Source organism: Oryzias latipes, chromosome 2, assembly GCF_053564925.1.
Source record: "Oryzias latipes strain Hd-rR chromosome 2, Olatipes_Hd-rR_3.1".
Lineage (NCBI taxonomy): Eukaryota > Metazoa > Chordata > Actinopteri > Beloniformes > Adrianichthyidae > Oryzias > Oryzias latipes.
Genome location: NC_136238.1, coordinates 33,234,159 through 33,254,610, shown reverse-complemented (window position 1 = coordinate 33,254,610; position 20,452 = coordinate 33,234,159). Strand labels below are relative to the sequence as shown.

At 38.7% G+C, this 20,452-nt stretch overlaps 1 protein-coding gene and 1 long non-coding RNA gene across 3 annotated transcripts; both read right to left on the bottom strand.

Annotated features, from left to right (window-relative positions):
* Positions 1–1,076: 1,076 nt before the first annotated feature.
* Positions 1,077–20,244, bottom strand: LOC144988434 (uncharacterized). Its single transcript, XR_013652357.1, has 3 exons — positions 19,763–20,244; positions 4,561–4,836; positions 1,077–2,545 (listed from the first exon to the last, which is right to left on the bottom strand). It is a non-coding gene; the product is annotated as an uncharacterized LOC144988434 (long non-coding RNA).
* LOC144981306 (uncharacterized) lies at positions 9,069–19,426 on the bottom strand. 2 transcript variants are annotated; one of them, XM_078936900.1, is made up of 13 exons: positions 19,243–19,426; positions 18,797–18,864; positions 17,517–17,563; positions 16,545–16,634; positions 16,229–16,369; positions 15,913–16,103; positions 15,662–15,798; positions 15,450–15,543; positions 14,905–15,240; positions 14,771–14,829; positions 14,414–14,544; positions 14,145–14,272; positions 9,069–12,130 (listed from the first exon to the last, which is right to left on the bottom strand). In XM_078936900.1, exons 4-13 carry the CDS (start codon positions 16,624–16,626, stop codon positions 11,804–11,806), a joined length of 1,626 nt encoding a protein of 541 aa, XP_078793026.1. In that variant the 5' UTR covers positions 16,627–16,634; positions 17,517–17,563; positions 18,797–18,864; positions 19,243–19,426; the 3' UTR covers positions 9,069–11,803. The 2 variants fall into 2 exon arrangements, with proteins under 2 accessions (XP_078793026.1, XP_078793036.1); XM_078936910.1 differs by lacking the exons at positions 18,797–18,864; positions 19,243–19,426 and adding an exon at positions 17,641–17,663.
* Positions 20,245–20,452: the final 208 nt, after the last annotated feature.

The following is a 20,452-nucleotide window of genomic DNA, read 5'->3' as shown; positions in this document are numbered from 1 at the left end:
TCTTTAGAATACTCCTTCAGTGTTGATTTGTGCCAAGTTACTATTTCTGTATGTGTTCCAGAAGCACACTAATGTCCTCTCATCTCACCGTGTCGTCGCAGATGGAAAAAACCGTGAGAAATATGGAGTGATATTTCTGCCACCACGTTGCACACAAAACTTTCTAAGTTGCAAGCGAAAATATTAAATATTTGCTTTTTAATATTTTTTTTCTGCTTTACATTTCTTTTCTTTCAAAAACTTTTTTTTACGTTTGCAAAATGCATGTTTTTGCATGCGTTGTGTCAAATCTCGCTTTTGTCTTATCTTTGATTTTGCTGACCACTTTGAGCACGACTTAGCGAGATATGACTGCCACTGCCAAAAAATGTTTTCGCATGCATTGTGTGTCATCTTACTTTTTTCCTATCTTTGATTTTGCGTTAAGTTTCAGTTTAGTATTCAGTTTTTCAGATTAGTTTGTTAACATTTTCAGGAATGAGGAGAGACCTTTTAGCGGTAATGATGTCCCCAGCAGTAGAAAAAAAACCTCTCACTCGGGACAGGGGTTGCAGAAATGGAAAAACACCTCTTTGCCAATTTTGCAATATGCTTATACAGTCCCTGACAAAAGTCTTGTCGCTTATCCATTTTGTAGAAACAAAAGCGTATAACCTCACTTTTAATGCATACATTGGTTTTAGAAATGTCTCATATGAAAGCTAAAACCCTCCCAAATTATGTTCAATTGATCCCCTTAGCCCAGCTCCCTTCTGCCTTTGACACCGCTGATATGTCAAGGATGTTTTTTTGCCACCACGGGATACCTTGTGACATTGTGTCCGACTGCGGACCTCAGTTCACTTCCCAGGTATGGAGGACTTTCTGTTCCGCCCTCTGAGCTACGGTCAGTCTCTCTTCAGGTTACCACCCCCAATCTAACAGTCAGGCAGACGCTGCTCTGCGTCTCACGCTTGTGACGTCACGTCATCTGCGGCCACCCGCGAATGGGCGGGGCGCGAATATTAAACCGCGAATGTCCGAGATATTACTGTACAAAGAATAAGAAAAAGATTTGAAGAGACTGGAAATGTTTTTGACAAGCCCAGGTCCGGCAGACCCCGCAAGAGAACTGCTCTGGAGGACCGTTTGTTGGTTCCAAAATCCAAGGCCAGCCCCTTTTCCACTGCAGCAGAGCTCCACCAGGCCTGGTCACCTCAAGTCCCTGTGTTAACCAGAACAATTTGTAGAATTCTGTCTCCAAATGGCCTCCATGGTCGAATCAGTGCCCAGAAACCAGCACAAAACAAAAGGCAATTGAAAAAACGTGTGGCATTTGACTTCAGTGCGGAAGTGAAATGTTTTGCACTGTTTCTGTGTTTTATTTTTGTGTGGTGCAGAGGTTGAGGTGTCGACCTCTTATCAGAAAAGTTTAGAATTTAGAGTTTACACTAACTCCTTTATTACATTGTTTGTGAAGAGAAAGTCTTGTGAGTTCTCATGTGTGTTTGGAGATTAGATAATTGATTAAAACTTTTTTTACATTCTTTACAAGAAAAAGGCTTTTCTCCTGTATGAGTTCTCATGTGTGTTTTGAGACTAGATATTTGACTAAAACTTTTTTTACATTCTTTACAAGAAAAAGGCTTTTCTCCTGTGTGAGTTCTCATGTGTGTTTGGACATTAGATAATTGATGAAAACACGCATCACATTCTTTACAAGAAAAAGGCTTTTCTCCTGTGTGAGTTCTCATATGTGTTTTGAGACTAGATATGTAATTAAAGCTTTTATCACATTCTTTACAAGAAAATCTCTTATCTTCTGCATGGATTCTTGTGTGAATTCTGAACAGAGATTTGTTACAAAAGCTTTTGCCACATTCTTTACAGATATAACGTCTTTTTCCAGACACAGTTTCCATGTAGTCAGATGGGTTAGTGATTATTCTTGAGTTTTTACCAGACTTGATAGAGGAAAGTTTATCTTCTTTTTGAGATTGTTTGTATTTCTTTGTCTTCTTGTAATTTTTTCTAACATTAGAGTCACACTGACCTGCTGACACGTGAGAGCTGTCCACACTTTGGACATGACTTCTGTCTCTTCTCTTCCTCTGATCTGTGTTCTGTGGGTCTGTCTCTTCATCTGTAGTCGATGTTGATTCTGTCTCTTCATCTGTAGTTGATGTTGATTCTGTCTCTTCATCTGTAGTTGATGTTGATTCTTCATGTTGGTTTTCTTCTTCATCCTGACTATCAGTTACATTAAAGCTCTGCTGATTGTTTAGATCTGCTTCACTGTTCTCATCTTCCTCATTAGTAGGAATCTCCATCAAGGTATCAGTCTCCTGCTTCAGATCAAGCTGATCTTCATCCAGACTGATGCAGGATGGTTCCTCTTTAATCTGTGGAGGTTCTGGTTCCTCTTGTTCCTCTTTAATCTGTGGAGGTTCTGGTTCCTCCTGTTCCTCTTTAACCTGTGGAGGTTCTGGTTCCTCCCGTTCCACCCTGAAGTTCCTCTGCTGATTGCAGAGATCTTCCTCTTCAGTCATCCAATGCTGGGGGAGGACTGCAGGAACACAAACACAACAAGGAGCCTTTTATACGTTTCTAGGTTTTTTAAGGATCAATAAACTCTGTGATCATTGGAGAAAATGTCTGAGGAGTCTGGAGGACCAGAAGAGACTCATTGAAATAAATATATATATATATATGCAGAGGTGGGTAGTAACGCATTACAATTACTTAAGTAACTTTTTGGTGAATTGTACTTGTGAGAGTAAGACAAGGCAATTTAATTTGATTAGCACAATTAGTAGACAGAAAGAAGTTGAGGCCATCTTAAGGACTATGAAATCCTCAACCTGCTCACTTGACCCCCTCCCAACAGCCCTGATCAAAGACAACATTTCAATTATCAGTCCAATTATCACAACTATAATTAACCAATCACTACAAGCTGGTCATGTTCCCCTTGCTCTCAAAACCGCCATCATTAGACCACACTTAAAAAAAAACGGCACTGGACCCTGATAACTTGGCAAACTACAGACCCATTTCCAATCTACCATTCCTGTCCAAGGTTCTTGAAAAAGTTGTCGCCGCTCAGCTCCACCATCACCTCTCAACGCACAGCTTGTATGAAAAATTTCAGCCTGGCTTCCGGCGAGCTCACAGTACAGAGACAGCCCTGGTCCGAGTCATGAATGACCTACTCATGGCTGCGGACCAGGGCTCCCCATCTCTACTCATCCTTCTTGACCTATCAGCTGCATTTGACACTGTTGATCACAGAGTTCTCCTTTACCGTCTTCATACTACTGTTGGACTCTCTGGGAACATACTCAACTGGTTCAAATCATATCTCACAAACAGGACAGAATGTGTAGCTCTGGGAAATGCTAAATCCCACACACACACAGTCACCTGCGGAGTTCCTCAAGGCTTTGTTCTTGGACCTTCACTCTTTACCATCTACATATCTCCACTTGGACAAATCATTCGTAAACACAACATTTCATTCCACGGTTACGCCGACGACACACAATTATATGTAAAAATGAATTCCACTCCCACCATAACTTCTTCTGCCCTCCAGGCATGTCTCAAGGAGATAGAAGCATGGATGGTTGAAAACTCTCTCCAGTTCAACAGCAACAAGACTGAAGCCATATTAATCGGTACCCCTCACCAGATCAAAACATCCTCCATCAAAAGCATTCTGGTCTCTGGTCACAACATTCCGCTTTCTTCACCTGTGATAAATCTTGGTGTCAAAATCGATTCTACCCTAACATTTGATCATCACATACGTCACCTCTCCAAAGTCTCTTTTTTCCATCTGAAAAACACTACAAAGCTCCGCCCCTCACTCACCCAGTCTGATGCAGAAAAACTAATCCATGCTTTTATCTCCTCCAGACTAGATTACTGCAATGCTCTACTTGTTGGGATTCCTGGCAGGAGCCTGGAAAAGCTCCAGCACATCCAAAACTGCGCTGCTAGGGTCCTGACAAGGAGACGCAAATTTGACCACATCACTCCTGTCCTTCAGTCACTTCACTGGTTACCCATTCGTTACAGAATTCAATACAAACTCTGTCTCCTCACCTACCAATGTGTCCATGGAACTGCCCCTGCCTACCTCAGTGAGCTCCTTTTCCCGCAAGCCACTTCACGACTCCTCCGTTCCAATTTCACACACTGCCTTCATCAGCCAAGGACCAGGCTAACCACTACGGGAGACAGAGCCTTTCAGGTTGCTGCCCCTCGACTCTGGAACAATCTTCCACAATCCCTCAGAGACCCACAGAGCCTTGGCACATTTAAAAAAGGCTTAAAAACTTTCCTTTTTAATAATGATTTTTAGTACTTTCATTGTTGTTTTATTTTTGTCTTACCTTGTTCTTATTGTAAATCATTTTTATTTCTGCCTCCATTGTAGCGCTTTGAGATTTTATCTAAAATGTAAAGCGCATTCTAAATAAAATGTATTGTTATTATTATTATTACAAAGTAAAACAGAAAAAAAGAAAAGCATGAATCTCAAAGGGCTTCTCTGTTTCTTTGATGAAGGTGACATACCTATGTGGTGGAGCTGCAGCTGTGGTTTCCAGATGACATCCAGCAGTCTGCGCTGACGACAGAGCTCCTGCTCGTTCTGGACGATGGTTCCTTCAGCAGCAGAAAGTTGTGCTCTGACAGAACCTTACTGAGGTTCTGAAGACATGGTTCCTGCTCCGATCTTCAGCTCCAACTCCCACAAACACCGCCGTCCTCTTCACTGCAGCTCCGATCGATCATCTGCTAGTCTCACAATCACAGCAATCCACGTTGTCTTTTGTTGCCGTCTCGTCCGGCCTTCACAGATTCAGATGGTTCAGGACGTCGAAAAAATGAAATGTGCAGAAATGAAAAGACACACAAGAGTCTGCATGAATTTTCAAACCTTTGCCAAAAGGGAAGAGGTGGAGAAACACGACCTGTTAGGCTCTGTGGCTGTCCGCGCTCTCTGTCCTCAAGGCTGAAAGGCTTTTTTATTATTCAGTAAGGGAAGATGAAAACATACTAGATAAAACTGTTCATAGGTTAGTTATAGTTTGTAAAATGAAACCAGGCCAGACCTGGCGGAAATGCACCAGACAAATGCGACTACTGAGCCTCAGTTGTGACCGTAAGACATTGTATTTCTATAATTATTTTTATTTATTTATTTATTTATTTATTTATTTATTTATTTATTTATTTATTTATTTATTTATTTATTTATTTATGTATTTATGTATTTATTTATTTATTTGTTTATTTATTTATTTATTTATGCATTTATGCATTTATTTATGCATTTATTTATTTATGCATTTATTTATTTGCTTTCTGTCTAGCCACTGCCAGCTGCAACTCAATTATCTGTTTATTGACTTCTTCCAATTCATTGTCCTTTTGACATTAAATGTTTAATCCATAATTGTTTCTCACTTTCAGGTGCATTCATTATAGTTTGGGTCTGTTAGTGTGAGTTTGTTAGTTAGAATCATATCATCATCCCAACTCCTAGTCTGAAGAAACATTAGTTGTTTAGTTAACACTGTGCAGACACCGTATCCTCTGTTTCTATTGAATGACACCAGCATGCACAGACACTCCTCTACACCATTTGCAGCTAATTCCAAACAAAGCGCTCTGACTGCATCTCCCTGGGAAACTCAAGGCTGCAGACCTGCAGCTGTGAGGAGAGGCTGAATCTCTAGTACAGGGGTGTCCAAACTGCGGCCCGCGGGTTTGTTTTTATTGGCCCGCAGCAAATTTTGAAAATATAATTGAATACAACCCGCAAATGGTGCTTGAGCTAAACTCTGTTGCACTTCTCAGTTTCAACACTAGATGGAGTCGGTCACAGAAAGGTGTTTCTCCACTGAACAAAATTAAGCAAAGAAGAATATTTACACAGAAATGGCAGCATTGAAGAAACGCAAGATAGCAAGTGAGTGTAGAAGATTTCAAACACGGAAGGAAAAACCATTTTGAACTGTGAATAAGTATTCCTTTTATGCAAAAAATAACTTGTTTTGTTTTTGGAGCTTTTTAAATTGTGTGTGTTTTTATGTTAAAATTGTCCTCGTTGGTCACCCATAACCCCTTTTTTTTTGGGTCTACTTTTCTGAGAAAACAGTCAACTCTTTATAAACTACAAAATCGTGCACTCTGCCAGTCAACCTCGCTAACGGCCACGTATGTAAAGATCTGCTGGCTTCAGCTGCTCAATAAATCCGTTCTGAACTGCCTGGTTTGAATGAGGTTTCATTGTCTGAGTGAATGTTTCATTTTGACGTGCGCTTGTTTTATGTGGCACAGATCAGCATCACTGCTCCCACTGAGAGCAATGTTCTTCACATTATAGGTGAGTTAGAAATACACAGTAATCACGTGTCAATATTTCACCTCTTGTGTGCGGCCTGGACCTTTGCTCATTTTTTTGTATTTGGCCCTCAACAAAAAAACTTTGGACACCCCTGCAGGATGTGGGTCCAAACAGTATCACTGATTAGAATTTATCTAAAGCACCGTCAGTGGACAGAATGAATGTAAGCATTGTCTGTCCAATCCTCAATATCTTCTTCCCTTTTTTATTTCATTTATTTATATTAAGTCTTTTTATTACGACGGAGTTTTAGGGCCACCAAAAAAAAAAAAAACAGTAAATTTACGAGATTTTATCTCGTAAATTTAGGAGATAAAAACTCGTAAATTTAGGAGATTACAGTGGAAGTAAGCATGCCGAGCAGCAGGTGAAAGCCGCGCAGCCGCAGAGCAGACCGACTAAACTTTGTTGAGCAGGTGAGCTGAAGCTCATTTGTTTGATTTACGATTCATTAAAGTTTTATTTATTGATGGTTGGTTTGCAGGATCTCTGCAGCCCGATGAAGCCATCGGGTGTCCCTGCTCTTTATCTCCCTTTAGCCATGTCACCAACACAACTCCAACTAAACACACACACAATTCACACACACAACTACAAATGGTTTGTTAAAATGCAGACAAAGCAAAGAGTTATACAGTCCATAACTTTTAACACAATCAAAACTTCTACACAAAAGCACAAAATACACAACAAACACTTAAGTATCTTAACCCCTAAACAAAATAAATCATTTCACTGAAATGAATTCATTAGAACAGGGGGGGGGGCAAACTACGGCCCGTGGGCTGGATCCGGCCCGCCTCCTTCTTTGGTCTGGCCCATTGAATTGTATCAGAGACCCATGTAATTTTTTTCATCTGGCAACTCGATCAAGACGTGACATTTTCTTCCTTCTGCAGTCTGAGCTCCAACCTGAAAGCCTCTAAAATCTCTGTCAAACAGAACAGAAGACAGTCTTCTTTCTACGTCACAGTTCATCTTTACCGGTTTAGCTCATTCTTTTAGAGCGATTATGCTGCTTTTTTAAACAGCACCCAGTTCTGTGTGCTGATTGGCTGGAGACCCTGTCAATCAATCTCCTCTGTGTCTCCTGTGCAGAAACACAGAACTTTTCAGATCAGAAATCTGTGATCGATCAGATCTTTGTTTTCATTCTAAGATCCTGGATCTGATTTCTAAGAAGGTATCAGAATTTAAACAAGAGAAAAGGTGAAAATGTTCATGTCTGTCTGAGATAAGTGTAGAAAGTGAACAGTGAGGAGTTTTACTGCCATAAACTTCTGGAATTACTGGATGAGAAAAACAGACGTGCAGGACACAATGCAGCTGCACAAACTGTGAGACGTGATGAGCTGCAGCCTCAAAGTTAGGATTATGACGGGAGAGGATCCACTATTTAATGTTTTATTATTGTTTTGTTTTTTAAAATGTATTAGTATGTTTTTCCTGAATTTTGTCTTATTTCATAAATAATGTTATTTATTTTCTTAAAAGGATCATGAAGGAATCAAACTTTATTCAAAATAGCATTTTACATCTCTTTGAAGGTACCAAAGGACTTCACAATAAAAAATTGATCTAAAATGGGAACAAAAGTTTTGAACTAAAAACTCTAGAAAATTCTGTCTTAGAATATAATTTTCAATCCAAATGTTTTCATCTTCATTCCATGTTATTTCATTCTCACTCCACACTTCTCACACACACACACACCTTCCTCTCTGTGTTAAACCTCACTCCTCCTTTACAGAATAACATAAAAAATATTTCTATTCTGATCTAGAATTCCTCATCAACATCATTCTATAAAGAGGACAGTTTTCTCAAACAGTTTAGGATCAAAGTTGTCTCCGTTGGTTCAGACATCGGCTGCTCCTCCTTTGCAGCAGAATTTGAAGCTGCTGCTTCACAGCACAGACTTCCACACTCACGTGCACAGACTTCCACACTCACGTGCACAGCCGTGCACTTCATTCCCACCATAACCACATAGCAGAACATCCAACCCTGCAGAGCCTCTACTAGCCTCTACGCCTTTATTTACAACACCATGGTATTTCTGTCACTCAGTCCTACTGTGGGATTCTGGTCTCTCACCAATCTTTAGGGTCTTCAGACTGTCCCATTCTGTACTTGGGGGGTCCTCACCTCCCCGGGACAACAAACCCAGTGAACCAGCCTCCCGTCAGAGAACTGTTGGAGTTTCCAAACTCTACACAGTAAAAACAGAAGTGTTAATGCAACACTTAAAGAGTTGATTCTAACTCTGAGCCAGATAACATACGGTCCTTATCTGGCTCAGAGTTAAAGTGACACTGAAGACAGTGTAGAATTTTCAGAGTTAACATAACTCTTTTGGGTGTTAATAATTGACACTCTCTGTTCACATTTAACAATAAAAAGTGTTGAATCATTTTTACACTTTGACAAAAATTAACACCCACAGTGTTGGTTAAAAATTACAATTACAGTTTTGTTATTTACAATTAACTCCTTTAAACGCATCCCACACAAGTGTTAAAATTGACACTGGTCATCGAGTTCATTCAGTGTCAATTTTTGCCCAATATCTGCAGTGTTAAAATTTTTTAAACTAAAAGGCAATTCTCTGCAAAATTGTACTAATGCTTAAAGTTGAACACTAAGAATATCGGCAGAAAAAAAGAACACATAGTCACAAAAGGTCTTTATTAGAATTTGAGAATAAAAACATTCAATTTAAAACAATTCACTTTAAATGTCACCCAGTTGGACACAAATTACCACTGAAAGAGTAGAAAGAGACCCTTGACTATGAAGTCCAAATATAGTGGAGGAAATAAAGAAAAACGTCCAAGGTAAAGTCCAAATGCCTTAACACCACTCACACTTGCATTAGATGGCAATACGGAACCACATACATTGAGGTATCTGAGGGTCCATATGTCATTTGAACATCCATTGGTTTATAGTAGAACAAGTCCTGAATATTTAACACTGTCACAATCTGGAAAGGCTTTAACAGTATTTTGAATGCATGGTAATGTTCATCAAAACAAACAGTTTCGACACCAGAAAGAGCTAGAACAACTTGCTCATCCTTGACAAAAATTGTGTGGATTTTATAAAATACTGGCATCTCATTAGCTACCTCAACACAAACTATTAGGCCAGGTTTATATTCAGTTCCATTGTGTTTCACCCACTTCACTGACAGAACATTAGTGGATATTGCTGTGTTTAATTTGTCAGCAATTTCAGGACCCTCTTTCAAATCTTGAAGCCAAAACATTTTTCCTGGACCAACCATTAATCTGAAATGACTAAAAGCTTCCCAATGCAAGGCCATGTATCTTTGGTGCCTTTTAGCCAAAGTCTTGGTGATATTTTTGAAACTTTTCAGTTGGGTTTTAAAAAAGTTGTGTTTTGCCTCATAACGCATTGACCATATGTGTAGAATCGGTCCAATATTTCTTATACATCGTGGATAGTGTATCATGAAGTGATGTTTAGGCAAGAGGTTTCTGGAAGGAAACAGATGTTTAAAAAGCTGATGATGCTCCACGATTAGGTGTTTCAAAAAGATAGTCATACCATCTGTTATAACCGGAGCAAATACAATACCAACTATCTGGAGAAGCAATAATAAAAGATGCCAGTACTCATTGCCTTTCTGCACTAAATCACCAAATATCAATGGCATATTGCGCAGCAAACACCATGACTGTATTGCATTCAAGCCCAAGTCATTACTACCATCAAACAACTTGACAGCAGGAGGACGATTTCGTCGCTCCGTGTGGCCATAGTTAAAAGACTCTGTTCTACCAGACAGTTCTTTTGCTGTTAGGAAGTTTTGCTGTACATATTCCAATATAAGTTTTACCTCAAACTGTGCAACTCCCTCCAAAATGTCATGCATCACATCAACAGAAAGATTATCTGCCGTGTCAAAAAACTGCAAAGTATTCAACAGACTCGAACGCTTCACACCGTAAAAATGAGGTAGTTGTGGATTTGTCTGTAGAGTACAGCAATGCTCTGCGTGCATGTCTTTTGTACGGACTATGATGCTTTCATTTTCACAGAACACAGACTGAAATTCACTTTTCTCAGTGACACAAAAACGACAGCAGTAATGAGCACTAAATGACTCAACAAACCCAAATATTCCATGAAGACCAAGATTGTCCCCTGTGACTTGGACAATGCTACCACGAACAGGACTTTGAAACATGGGAGATGTAATTCCACAAGTTTCAAGCACCTTCAGATCACTGATGATTGGCTCAAGGATGGTGTTAAAACCATATGTTTTGATATCTTGAGCATGAAAAAGTGCACACAAATGTATGTTGACTAAAGATGAATTTAATTTTGGTGGAAAATTTCTCAATGTAAAATATATACCCCCTAATTTATGTATACCCTTTTTGGACCCAAGTGGATTAGCAGTCTCAAATTCATCGTAAAATAACTGAATGAGAAAGGCAAAGTCTTTTTTTGAAAAAAGCGGATGGCTCTTCACATAGAGCCCATCCTGTATGTCAAAGTATACCCCATCCTTGGAAAGATGGCTAGATGTCAGCATATGTGCAAAATTTGGATTTCTGATAATAGACTGCAGTGTCTCTAGAATTGGAACATATGCAAATTTATCAGTCACAATAACCTGTTTGTAAGTCCCACTAGATCTGTTTCTTCGGTTCTCCAATCTGACACCAAGAACTTTTTCAACTGGTTCAACAGTTTTCCATTTCTGTTGAAAATAGTTGCTTCGTTTTGTTTCCGAATTGAAAGACGTAAAAGGGTTTTCAAGTTTTTCAAAACTTTTTTCAACTTTAATTTTCAAACGTTTGTCTTGTGGTGCTAAACATTTCAAAGCTGTGGCTTTTGCTTGACTCTGTATGTCCATAACAACCTCTTCCATTGATGACACAAAGCCATTTAAAGTCGACTGGGCTACACCAGCAACCTGAAGTTGCGCAATAGCAGATGCACATAAGTCAAGAGTACTTCTGTCAGATACAGGCACAACTTGAGAAATACTGGCCGTATTTTCGTTTATTGCTAACTGAGAGTCATTTCTAACATCACTGTCTACAGTGTCAACTGATTCCTCTTCAGGCTCAGTTTGCTCACAATGTTTAGTAAGCAAATGCTTTCTAAAACCAGAGAAAGTTCCAAAAACATGACAACATCCTGGCTGAGCACATTTCAAACGAAGTGCTTTGCCACTATAAAAACCATGAATTAAACGCATATGCCTAACCAGATTGTTGACATTTACAAAATGAACACGGCAAACAAAACATATCAATCTCATAACAAAAAAATAGGTCAAATAACAATGTCAAATGCTAATGATATCTGAAAAAAAATGCAGTTAAATTTTTAGCCTGTTCTGTTTGTGTGACTATTTCTTAACTAGTCTGTAGACTGTAGTATTCTGGCCCTGATCTCTGCCACACGTGGGCTCTCTTGAACTTGGGCAACATCAATATTGTAGACAGTTGTCTGTATGAAGGTGTACATGTTGTGGAGCATCTGACTGTACAGCGTACCAAAAACAAAGTGTGCTTTAAAGAGTTCATCAACAGCTCCAAGTGAACTGGTTGACTTGCACGGAATGACCTGCTTGTCAAGAACAATGAAGAAATCCTGGACTCTGCTCTTCTTTGTACCAATCGCAAGCAGATAGGGTTGAGTGGTGTTGGCAACGGCATCAACATGTTCTTGGATGCTTGTTCCACTCTGAAGATGAAGAAGATTAAACAATTACAACATGAAGGAGCTGCATTTCCAGGAGAAAAAAATAAACTTTAAGGGTAATTATTGGCAACAAAAAACAAAACACATTTTTTTTTATCAAAGTTGACCATACTTGTAGTGAAAATGGCACGAGGACAAAAAAATATATTTTTGTGAAAAATGCGAGCGCTGGGTATTGGACCAGCGAGCTTCTGCACCATAGAAAGAAGCAAAGGTTTTCAAGGATTCCCCATGTAAGCAAAAATCCCGGAAATCCTGGAATGTCTTGGAAAGTTCAAGGATTTGAAGGACCAAAAGCCAATAGCTGAAATATTGTAGGAGTTAAGTGCCAAAAAATGGCAGAACTTAAAGAAATAAAGAGAAAAACAAAAACAACGGTTGAATGCTTTATAGCACATGTGTCAAACTCCAGGGGGGTATTCCAGAGAGCAGGTTATGCTAGCTCCCACAATAAGTTTGAGGCTAAGGAAGTTGATAACCTCAGCTTTCGGTTCCAGAAATGGAGGTATATTTCAGGGTAGGTCAAGTTGCCATGGCAACTCATGCTCTGAACATAACCTGGTCCGGAGCAGGTTTAGTTGAAGCTTAGTTTGTTTACAGAGAGGTGAAGCAGCATGGCGTGTCCATTTGAAGATGATTTAGTGGATGAAAAAGCTCAGATAATACTTTTTACACCATGAGAGGCTGATAAGACCACATATGGATGTTGGAAAGATAAACTTTTTTACTTTGATCTAACTTAATTATTTGCTTCAGTTAAGATAAATCATTTTTTTGTTAGGTCACCTTAAAAATAACACATAGTTTTCAGACAATTATTTTCCTTTTATTCAAATTAATTCAATTAAGTAGGTGTAACTTTGATGCTGCTGTTAAATCGGCACCGCAAGGGATTCTGGGATATCATTCCCTTTGCCTGTCTGGACGGATTTGGGTTTAAGTGTGGGTTTTTTACAAAATGTGTTTAGTTGTATAGCTTTTTTACCGTGTTTCACCGTGTTTGGCCAAGCTATTTTGTCCTACTATGCTTAAGTCTCTGCACCATGAGTGAGAGTAAAGTAGAGGATGATGAGTTTATATAGCACCTCTACCACCCAAACCTGTTATGTCAGTAATGGAATATTCTGTGATGAATTTTTGCACTCCGTGCATTTTTTTCCGTTCTTTTTATTGTTAAAAAATGAGCATATCTGCCGGCTCAAACTTAGACATATGAAAGTTCAAGAAATATAAGTAATTAAGATGGAAAAAAGATTGATGAAGTAATGTGACATTTAGTTAGATAAATACGTAAATTTGAGTTGTATAAACAATTATTGAGTTTGAATAAATTTAACTAAATTATCTTTCAGCCGTGTTACTTTTTTGATGGACTTATAATTTCTATCCGCCGTTATTAAAATCTCAGACTCCGTCTCACTTCCGTCTCAAGTGTCGCGCTCTTTTTTTTTCTCCACGTGTTTCCATGGTGACTCCAGAAATCGGCGATCTATTGAGAATGTCTTTATGTACCGTGCGTTAACCCAGGGTTACCAAGTCGAGCGTAATTACGCCAACTCATATCCGGTCTTTTGGAACCGACATACCCAGAGTAAGCAAGTTCAGGCGGATTTCAGCCAGAGTTCAGGCTCAAAGTCAGGCTAGTTTAAATATGCTTCCTGGAATACCCCCCAGGCCTCAAGGGCCAGTGTCCTGCATGTTTTCTAACCAACCTGCCATTGAAGCTCCTTATTGGCTAAACACACCTGATCCAGGTAATCAATAGCAGATAAGACAGGATTTCTGAAAAACATGCAGGAGGTCGGCCCTTGAGGCCTGGAGTTTGACACTCCTGCTTTATAGCATTCAACCAATTAACTTTATTTAATTATGCTTACATAATGATCAGGGAAAACAAATGCATTTACCTCGAACTACCCAAGCAAATGTCTAATCACCCCACCTGTCTTAAAAGGGAGTGAGGAAAGAAATCACACAACAATATACTAATACTAACCTTCTTAAAGACAACAAGATGTTTCTCAGCTTGAGATGCAGAAACCTTGCCTGGCCTTTTGCGCCCCTGGGCTGTTGGAGGAATCAGGTGAAGCAGGAGAATGACTGAAGATAAATCACTGTCCCATCCTGCACAATATAAAAAGTTGATTATATAATGGCTGACTAATACATTTTAACAAGTCTTTATGCTGACAGAAGAAAGAAAAAAAACGTGAAAAACAGCTAAGTGCTGCAAAGAAATGTTAGCTAAAAAAATAATATAACTACCGGAAGCAATAATGTCATCCTCTTCTTGAAGTGATGTAGCTTCTGCACAGTAGATCAGATCTTCAAGGTTGCTTGAGGAGGGGAGAGCCTTACTCTGCTGGATGTCCTTCTGTTTGAAAACAGTAGGCCACCTTTATAGGAAGAAAATAGACCCCTATACATTAGAAATCCAAGCATATAAACCTGGTCAAAAATCAAGGTTTTTTTGCCTTGTTGTTCACACAATAGAGAATAGGCCGATGAGTGTTTTTATAAGATGATGGGATTTTTTTTTTTTTTTCTTTTCATCTTGTGATAATTTTCAAACCGGGAGGTTTTTTTTTTTTTGTCATATGGACTGCAGGGTTTAAGACTGACCTTTCTAAAAACTTGGCAGCCACCTCGTCTCTAAACTGCAAAATGAAGTCTTGCTCAATCTTTAATAAGACATGCCAACAGTTACTAGTGCATTTTTACATCAAGATCATTTATTTGTTTAAATATTTACTTACCAGCCCTTTGATGTCTTTGAAGCATGGAAATTCAGTCAAGACATCTGAGGATTTATCTTTACTGTGAACCATATTGTGACGATACTCAAATGTCATCTTCATTTTCTGCTTTATGATGTCTTCATCAGATGAATACTTCATAAACGATATGGCCTCCTTGCATTGCTCTTCAGTCAGGGTGATCTCTGACTGAAAAGATGCATTTCTTCTAGCCAACGGCCCTCCACCAGCCAGCTGATGTGGTGTTCTTCTGCTTTGTGATGAACTATTCCTTTGTATGGTTTTGAGCCTCCACGCCAAGTACCCTGTGCCACTTTCAGGATCGTAAAAATGCTCCTTTCAAATTAAAAACAAGAAGTAAGCATTTTACTTTTTATAGTCTGCATTGCATCAAGTTATTCCAATTTCTAATCATATTTTAGTCTTTATTTGGGTTGGCCTAATTGGTCTTATTTTGAGTGATTAAACTTAGTATTGGTGGCTAAGAGACCTTACCCTCGAAAAGGGCATATTGTAAAAATGTTAGTTATAGAATTGGAACTTACATATCCATTTTTGGAAAATGGATCCATTAGGTAAGGGAACATCTGAACTATGCCTCGAGCATACATCTCTCTTACATGCCGTGGTGGTGCCATCCTGAGAAGGAGTAAAACAAATTAATTTAGATTTTCCAGTCCCAAAATGATGTATATGTGGCGCCAATATTTCCCCTAATACTTGGCAGAAAGGTGCTTGGAACAAACATCCACATTACCCATGAATCTCAGTCATATCTGCAGCAAGAATGTTAATCATCTGTCGGCGTGAGGAATCAGTCAGACTTTTTGTACGGCTGTATTCCCTAACAATTTGGTCTCCACCTGGTTTCTTGGTCAAAGCCAATTCAACAACCTTTAAAAAGGAACAAAAATAGGAAAGCAACTCCTCAAATTAAAGAGTTTTCATCAAATGAGTGAATACATCTCAGGCTACATTGAACAAATGAATCAACCAACATTAACTTACTTGTTTAGCATCTTCATTTGTCTTCTGTCGTTTTCTTGAAGGGAAACAATCCTCATCCAAGATGATTGTATCATCAGAATCGCACACAGAAAGTTCGAGAACCACTGTATTATTTGAACTGCATGATGAAACATTCTGTTGTGAACTGGTTAAGTCTTGTGTGGATGCAGTCAAAATGGGAACCAGAGAACCTACCAAAAGAATGGAACACAGATTGAGAAATAAACCTTTTTCACTCACAAAACAAAGTTAACTTGCTCTTAAATTACTACTACTACTACATTACTACTTGTACATAACAGGTAGAAAACATTACCACTGTTAAATTGAATGGTAAATACACCAGCATTGGGAAGCTGTGCAACTTCTGCAAAGACCTCTGCATCCACCTCAGTTCCTGATTCATCATAAACTCTGACTCCTTCACTGACAGGTGGAATGGAGAACTTCAAAAAAGCTACAGGAAATAAATCAAATAATTAAAAAATGTTAATTAAAATGCTGATTTTTTTTAAACAACTATTAACCATAAAGGCCTAAATTAATAAAGTTTCACACATTTTAAGACAACGTTGGACTAATAAACAGGTAATTAATTTCTTTAGTTTCTCAGTTTGTGATTGATGGCTTACCAGAATTCAAGAATTCCTCCAAACTTGGCTCACTGATCTTGACATATTTCTGGTCATTATTTATTTTTGTTTTAATCAACATGTTGGCATCTGTAAACATATCAAAATTTTATTAGCATTAAGAACACACAGCTGTTGGGACAGTGGCAACAGTTGTCATAATACTTTGGAGAGAAGAAAAAAAAAATCAAAATGAACAACAAAGAATATTAAAAATATGTGGCCTATAGTAATCACCCATATAACATGATACACATCAAAACCAGACCACAGAGCACAATGAAAATTGTTTCGCACATCAAGGGCGTCAGGTTTCAATGTTAAGTCAATGTTCAGGCACGATCTTGTCCTTGCAGCAGGGAATCCGCTTTGGCACGTGACGTTTTGAGTGACTCGATCAGCAGGTTGGAAAAAATTAAAAAGAAAAAAATTCCAATATAGAGTGATCGAGCCCGCAACGCTAGCCAGCAGACAGAGAGCAGGTGTCGTCATAGCTCCATGGGCTTATGATGTTATTCTTATATTCATTTAGACAACAATAAAACAATCCTCAAGTTTTTTACCCCCTGGAAAAAGGTTTCAACTGGACCACGGACAGCCGTCGAAAATAGAGGCAGCAAATGTAAATTTGACTCGAGACTAGTGTCCGGTGTGAATGCAGCATTGGCCTTTTCATCCAATATATATTCTATGGGTTCTACAACTTTCTATTAGTAGTATTATTATCATTTAAATGCCAGGTTGCCAGTGGAACACATTTAACAATATATGCACTTTACGGTGACCACGCCCAAAATGACTGTTTTAACTTATGTTTAAGAATTTCTGTAATGTTTAAGAATTTCTGACAGTCTAACTACCTCTGTACTACATAACTGGACAAACAAATGGAAAGACTACAAACAAAATTGAGTAATTTAAAATGACTAAGAAACACCTTTGTAAAACCAATTCAATGTTAAGGATACTTACCAAATAATAGCCAGACTTGAGGAAGCAATGTGAATGGATGACAAAATCTGTAAAATAAATAAATAAACAAATAAAAATAATTATTATTATTAAAAAGAAAGAGTTCAGCAAAAGGATTACTCACCAGCTGAGTTGGTAAATTTGTGTTTCATTTCCAACATACACACATAAATTTGGGTGCTAAACCCTGGGGGGGGGGGGGGGGGGGGTCTTTTTGCCACCCTCTTCTGATGCTGTGGGTCCTTCAATCTAGCTTAGCACTTAAATTTGCTACTCTGTCCTCAAAATTTTACTCTTAATGGCAAATATGATGCTGGTAATTAAATATTTAAACAAATAAATGATTTTTATGTAAAAATGCACTAATTTTGTAAACCCCCCCCCCGCATAACTGTATCTTTGGGGTGTTTTTCTTCCTCTTTCCTTCTCTTCCTACTGATGCTTCGTTTGATCTTTCATCCATTACCCACAATCTTACACAGTTGAGTAACACTCAAAGTCATCAAATTGAGATGATGAAAACGCATTCATTTTGATGGAGATTTGTTCCCGTTTTTCCTCTTTTTTACTTTAAATAATCAAATAACCTGACAAAATATGTTATTTTTATGAATAAAAACCATTTATGTATTAACTTAGAAGCAGCAGCGGTATTGTGCGGTCTGGAATCATAAGGGGTGACTGCACCCACCCCCACCCCCCCCTCCACCTGTTCACGTTCCCTGCAGCTGCAAGTTGGTTAACCCCACCCCCACACGCTTTCTTCTAGCGTTTTCTACACGGGCGTATTATATAGTCAATACAGTTATAGGCACTCTCGTGTTAGTTTCATCAACTTTACATGGAAATACGACTTTTAGTCTTAAAAAAAACGAGTAACAGAAAAAATTGCGAGGAGTTCTAGTTTGCAACCTAGATCCGCCCGGGCGACCGCCGATCAATTTCAAGAATTGCCGACATAACCGTAAACCGATATAGTTCAAGCTTGGTGATCACATTTATATGGTATAGTTGTGGCAATTATTAAAACACATGCCGCTACTTTCGGTGTATTAAAGTATCACTAATCATTTTAAAAACGCAACCTAAGCTTCTTTGCAGTGAGTCTGCAAAAACAAGCTAGCTTAAAGTTTAGCTCAACAGAGCAACAAGGCGCAAATGAATTTGCTGGCTAAAACAAAACCACGAGGCCTTGTTGTAACTTTGTTGTCGAATGTCAAAGCATATTTAGAAGATTATATTAAAGCAAAACCACAAAAAAGTTCGAAAATTTCACTTACCGTAGTCAGACAATGTTATTTCCACCGCTCCCACATCTGCTGTGAAACTGACGAACGCGCTGCTGCTCCTAGAATGGCGGATGCATGCACATGCGCAAGTCAGGTGACATCATCGAATATTGGATGAACTTTTTCTTTTGTCATATTCACCAATTTAATGACGTTGTTTTTAAGAGAAAACTATAAACGTTTGAATTACTTGAATTAATTAGGAAGAACGAAATGTTATAAAATAATTTAAATAAATTTAAATTTAAAATAAATTAACTAAAAACATGTTTGAAGCATTAGGCCAGAATCTGCTTTTTCAACGCATGCAGGTTAACATAGTGAAACAAAATCTTCAAAAAAACCAAAGCAGCTATAGAAAAATGCTATCTTACTTTAAGTCCAAATACTTTTTAAACTTCAATGCTAAATAACAGAGTTGTGAACAACTAGCTTACCGGTGTGTTTCAATGATTCAATAATATGTATGAGGTCGGCTGAAAAGACGGTTCCACCTGCAATGGCCGTTCTCTGTCTTTACCCAGTCAACGTCACAACCACTGGCGGGAATTTAACTTTATGCTGGTGTTGAATGAGCTCTGTGGGAAATGTCAAGATTTTACACTGCATGTTTTTCACCCCACAGAGTAATTTTTACTCTGAGCATTTTAACTCCGAGTATTAACACCAACACTTGGAAAATGGGGGTGGGGCCTTACACTCGCTGTTGTTGTAATAACTCTGAAAGAGTATGGTCAGTTTGACTACAAAAATATGACACTGGAGAATTTGCTGTGTAGGACATTTCCTCACTTTTTCTTTTTTCTTATTCTGTAAACCTTATTGTCACTTTTCTTGAATAATCTAATTTTCCCAAATGTACAATTCTACAATTTACTGAGTTACTCACTTTGTGGACATCAGACACTTGGTTTGGCTACGCCCAATGCAGAATTTGATTGACAGGTTTCTGCTTACCTTTGTAGGGTTCACCCGTGTCGTCAGTCCAACGTGAGAAACCCTTCATCCAGGCCAAATTTAATCCAGAAAAACCATCTGTGTCTCCAAATTGTTGGCCTCTCGTCCGGCCTTCACAGATTCAGATGGTTCAGGACGTCCAAAAATGAAATGTGCAGAAATGAAAAGACACACAAGAGTCTGCATGAATTTTCAAACCTTTTCCAAAAGGGGAGAGGTGGAGAAACACGACCTGTTAGGCTCTGTGGCTGTCCTCTCTCTCTGTCCTCAAGGCTAAAATGCTTTTTTATTATTCAGTAAGGGAAGATGTAAACATACTAGATACGCCATTAGAATGGTGTGTTTTTGTCTAGTCTGCATTGCAGGTGTTGTGGCTCCATAAACACTCCAGTACAGAAAGAAAACAGAGACTAAAGTCCAAAACAGGCCTACTGGTGACCTTGGTACCTATTATCTGTTACTGAAGCAGGAATCAAGCAGATTTCTGCAATACAATATAATATTAATATAATACATGCATTTAAAAAAAGCCTCAATAATCACGTCTCTGTTTCTGTGGTGGGGGTCAGGTGCAGGGGGGGGGGTGCTCCTGAATCTTTGTCTGACGGTGGGGGCTCTTGGATGCCTGGATCGTCCGGGTTGCTGCTCTGTCTGCCCCTAGCTATGGGGTGTGTGTGTGTGTGGGGGGGG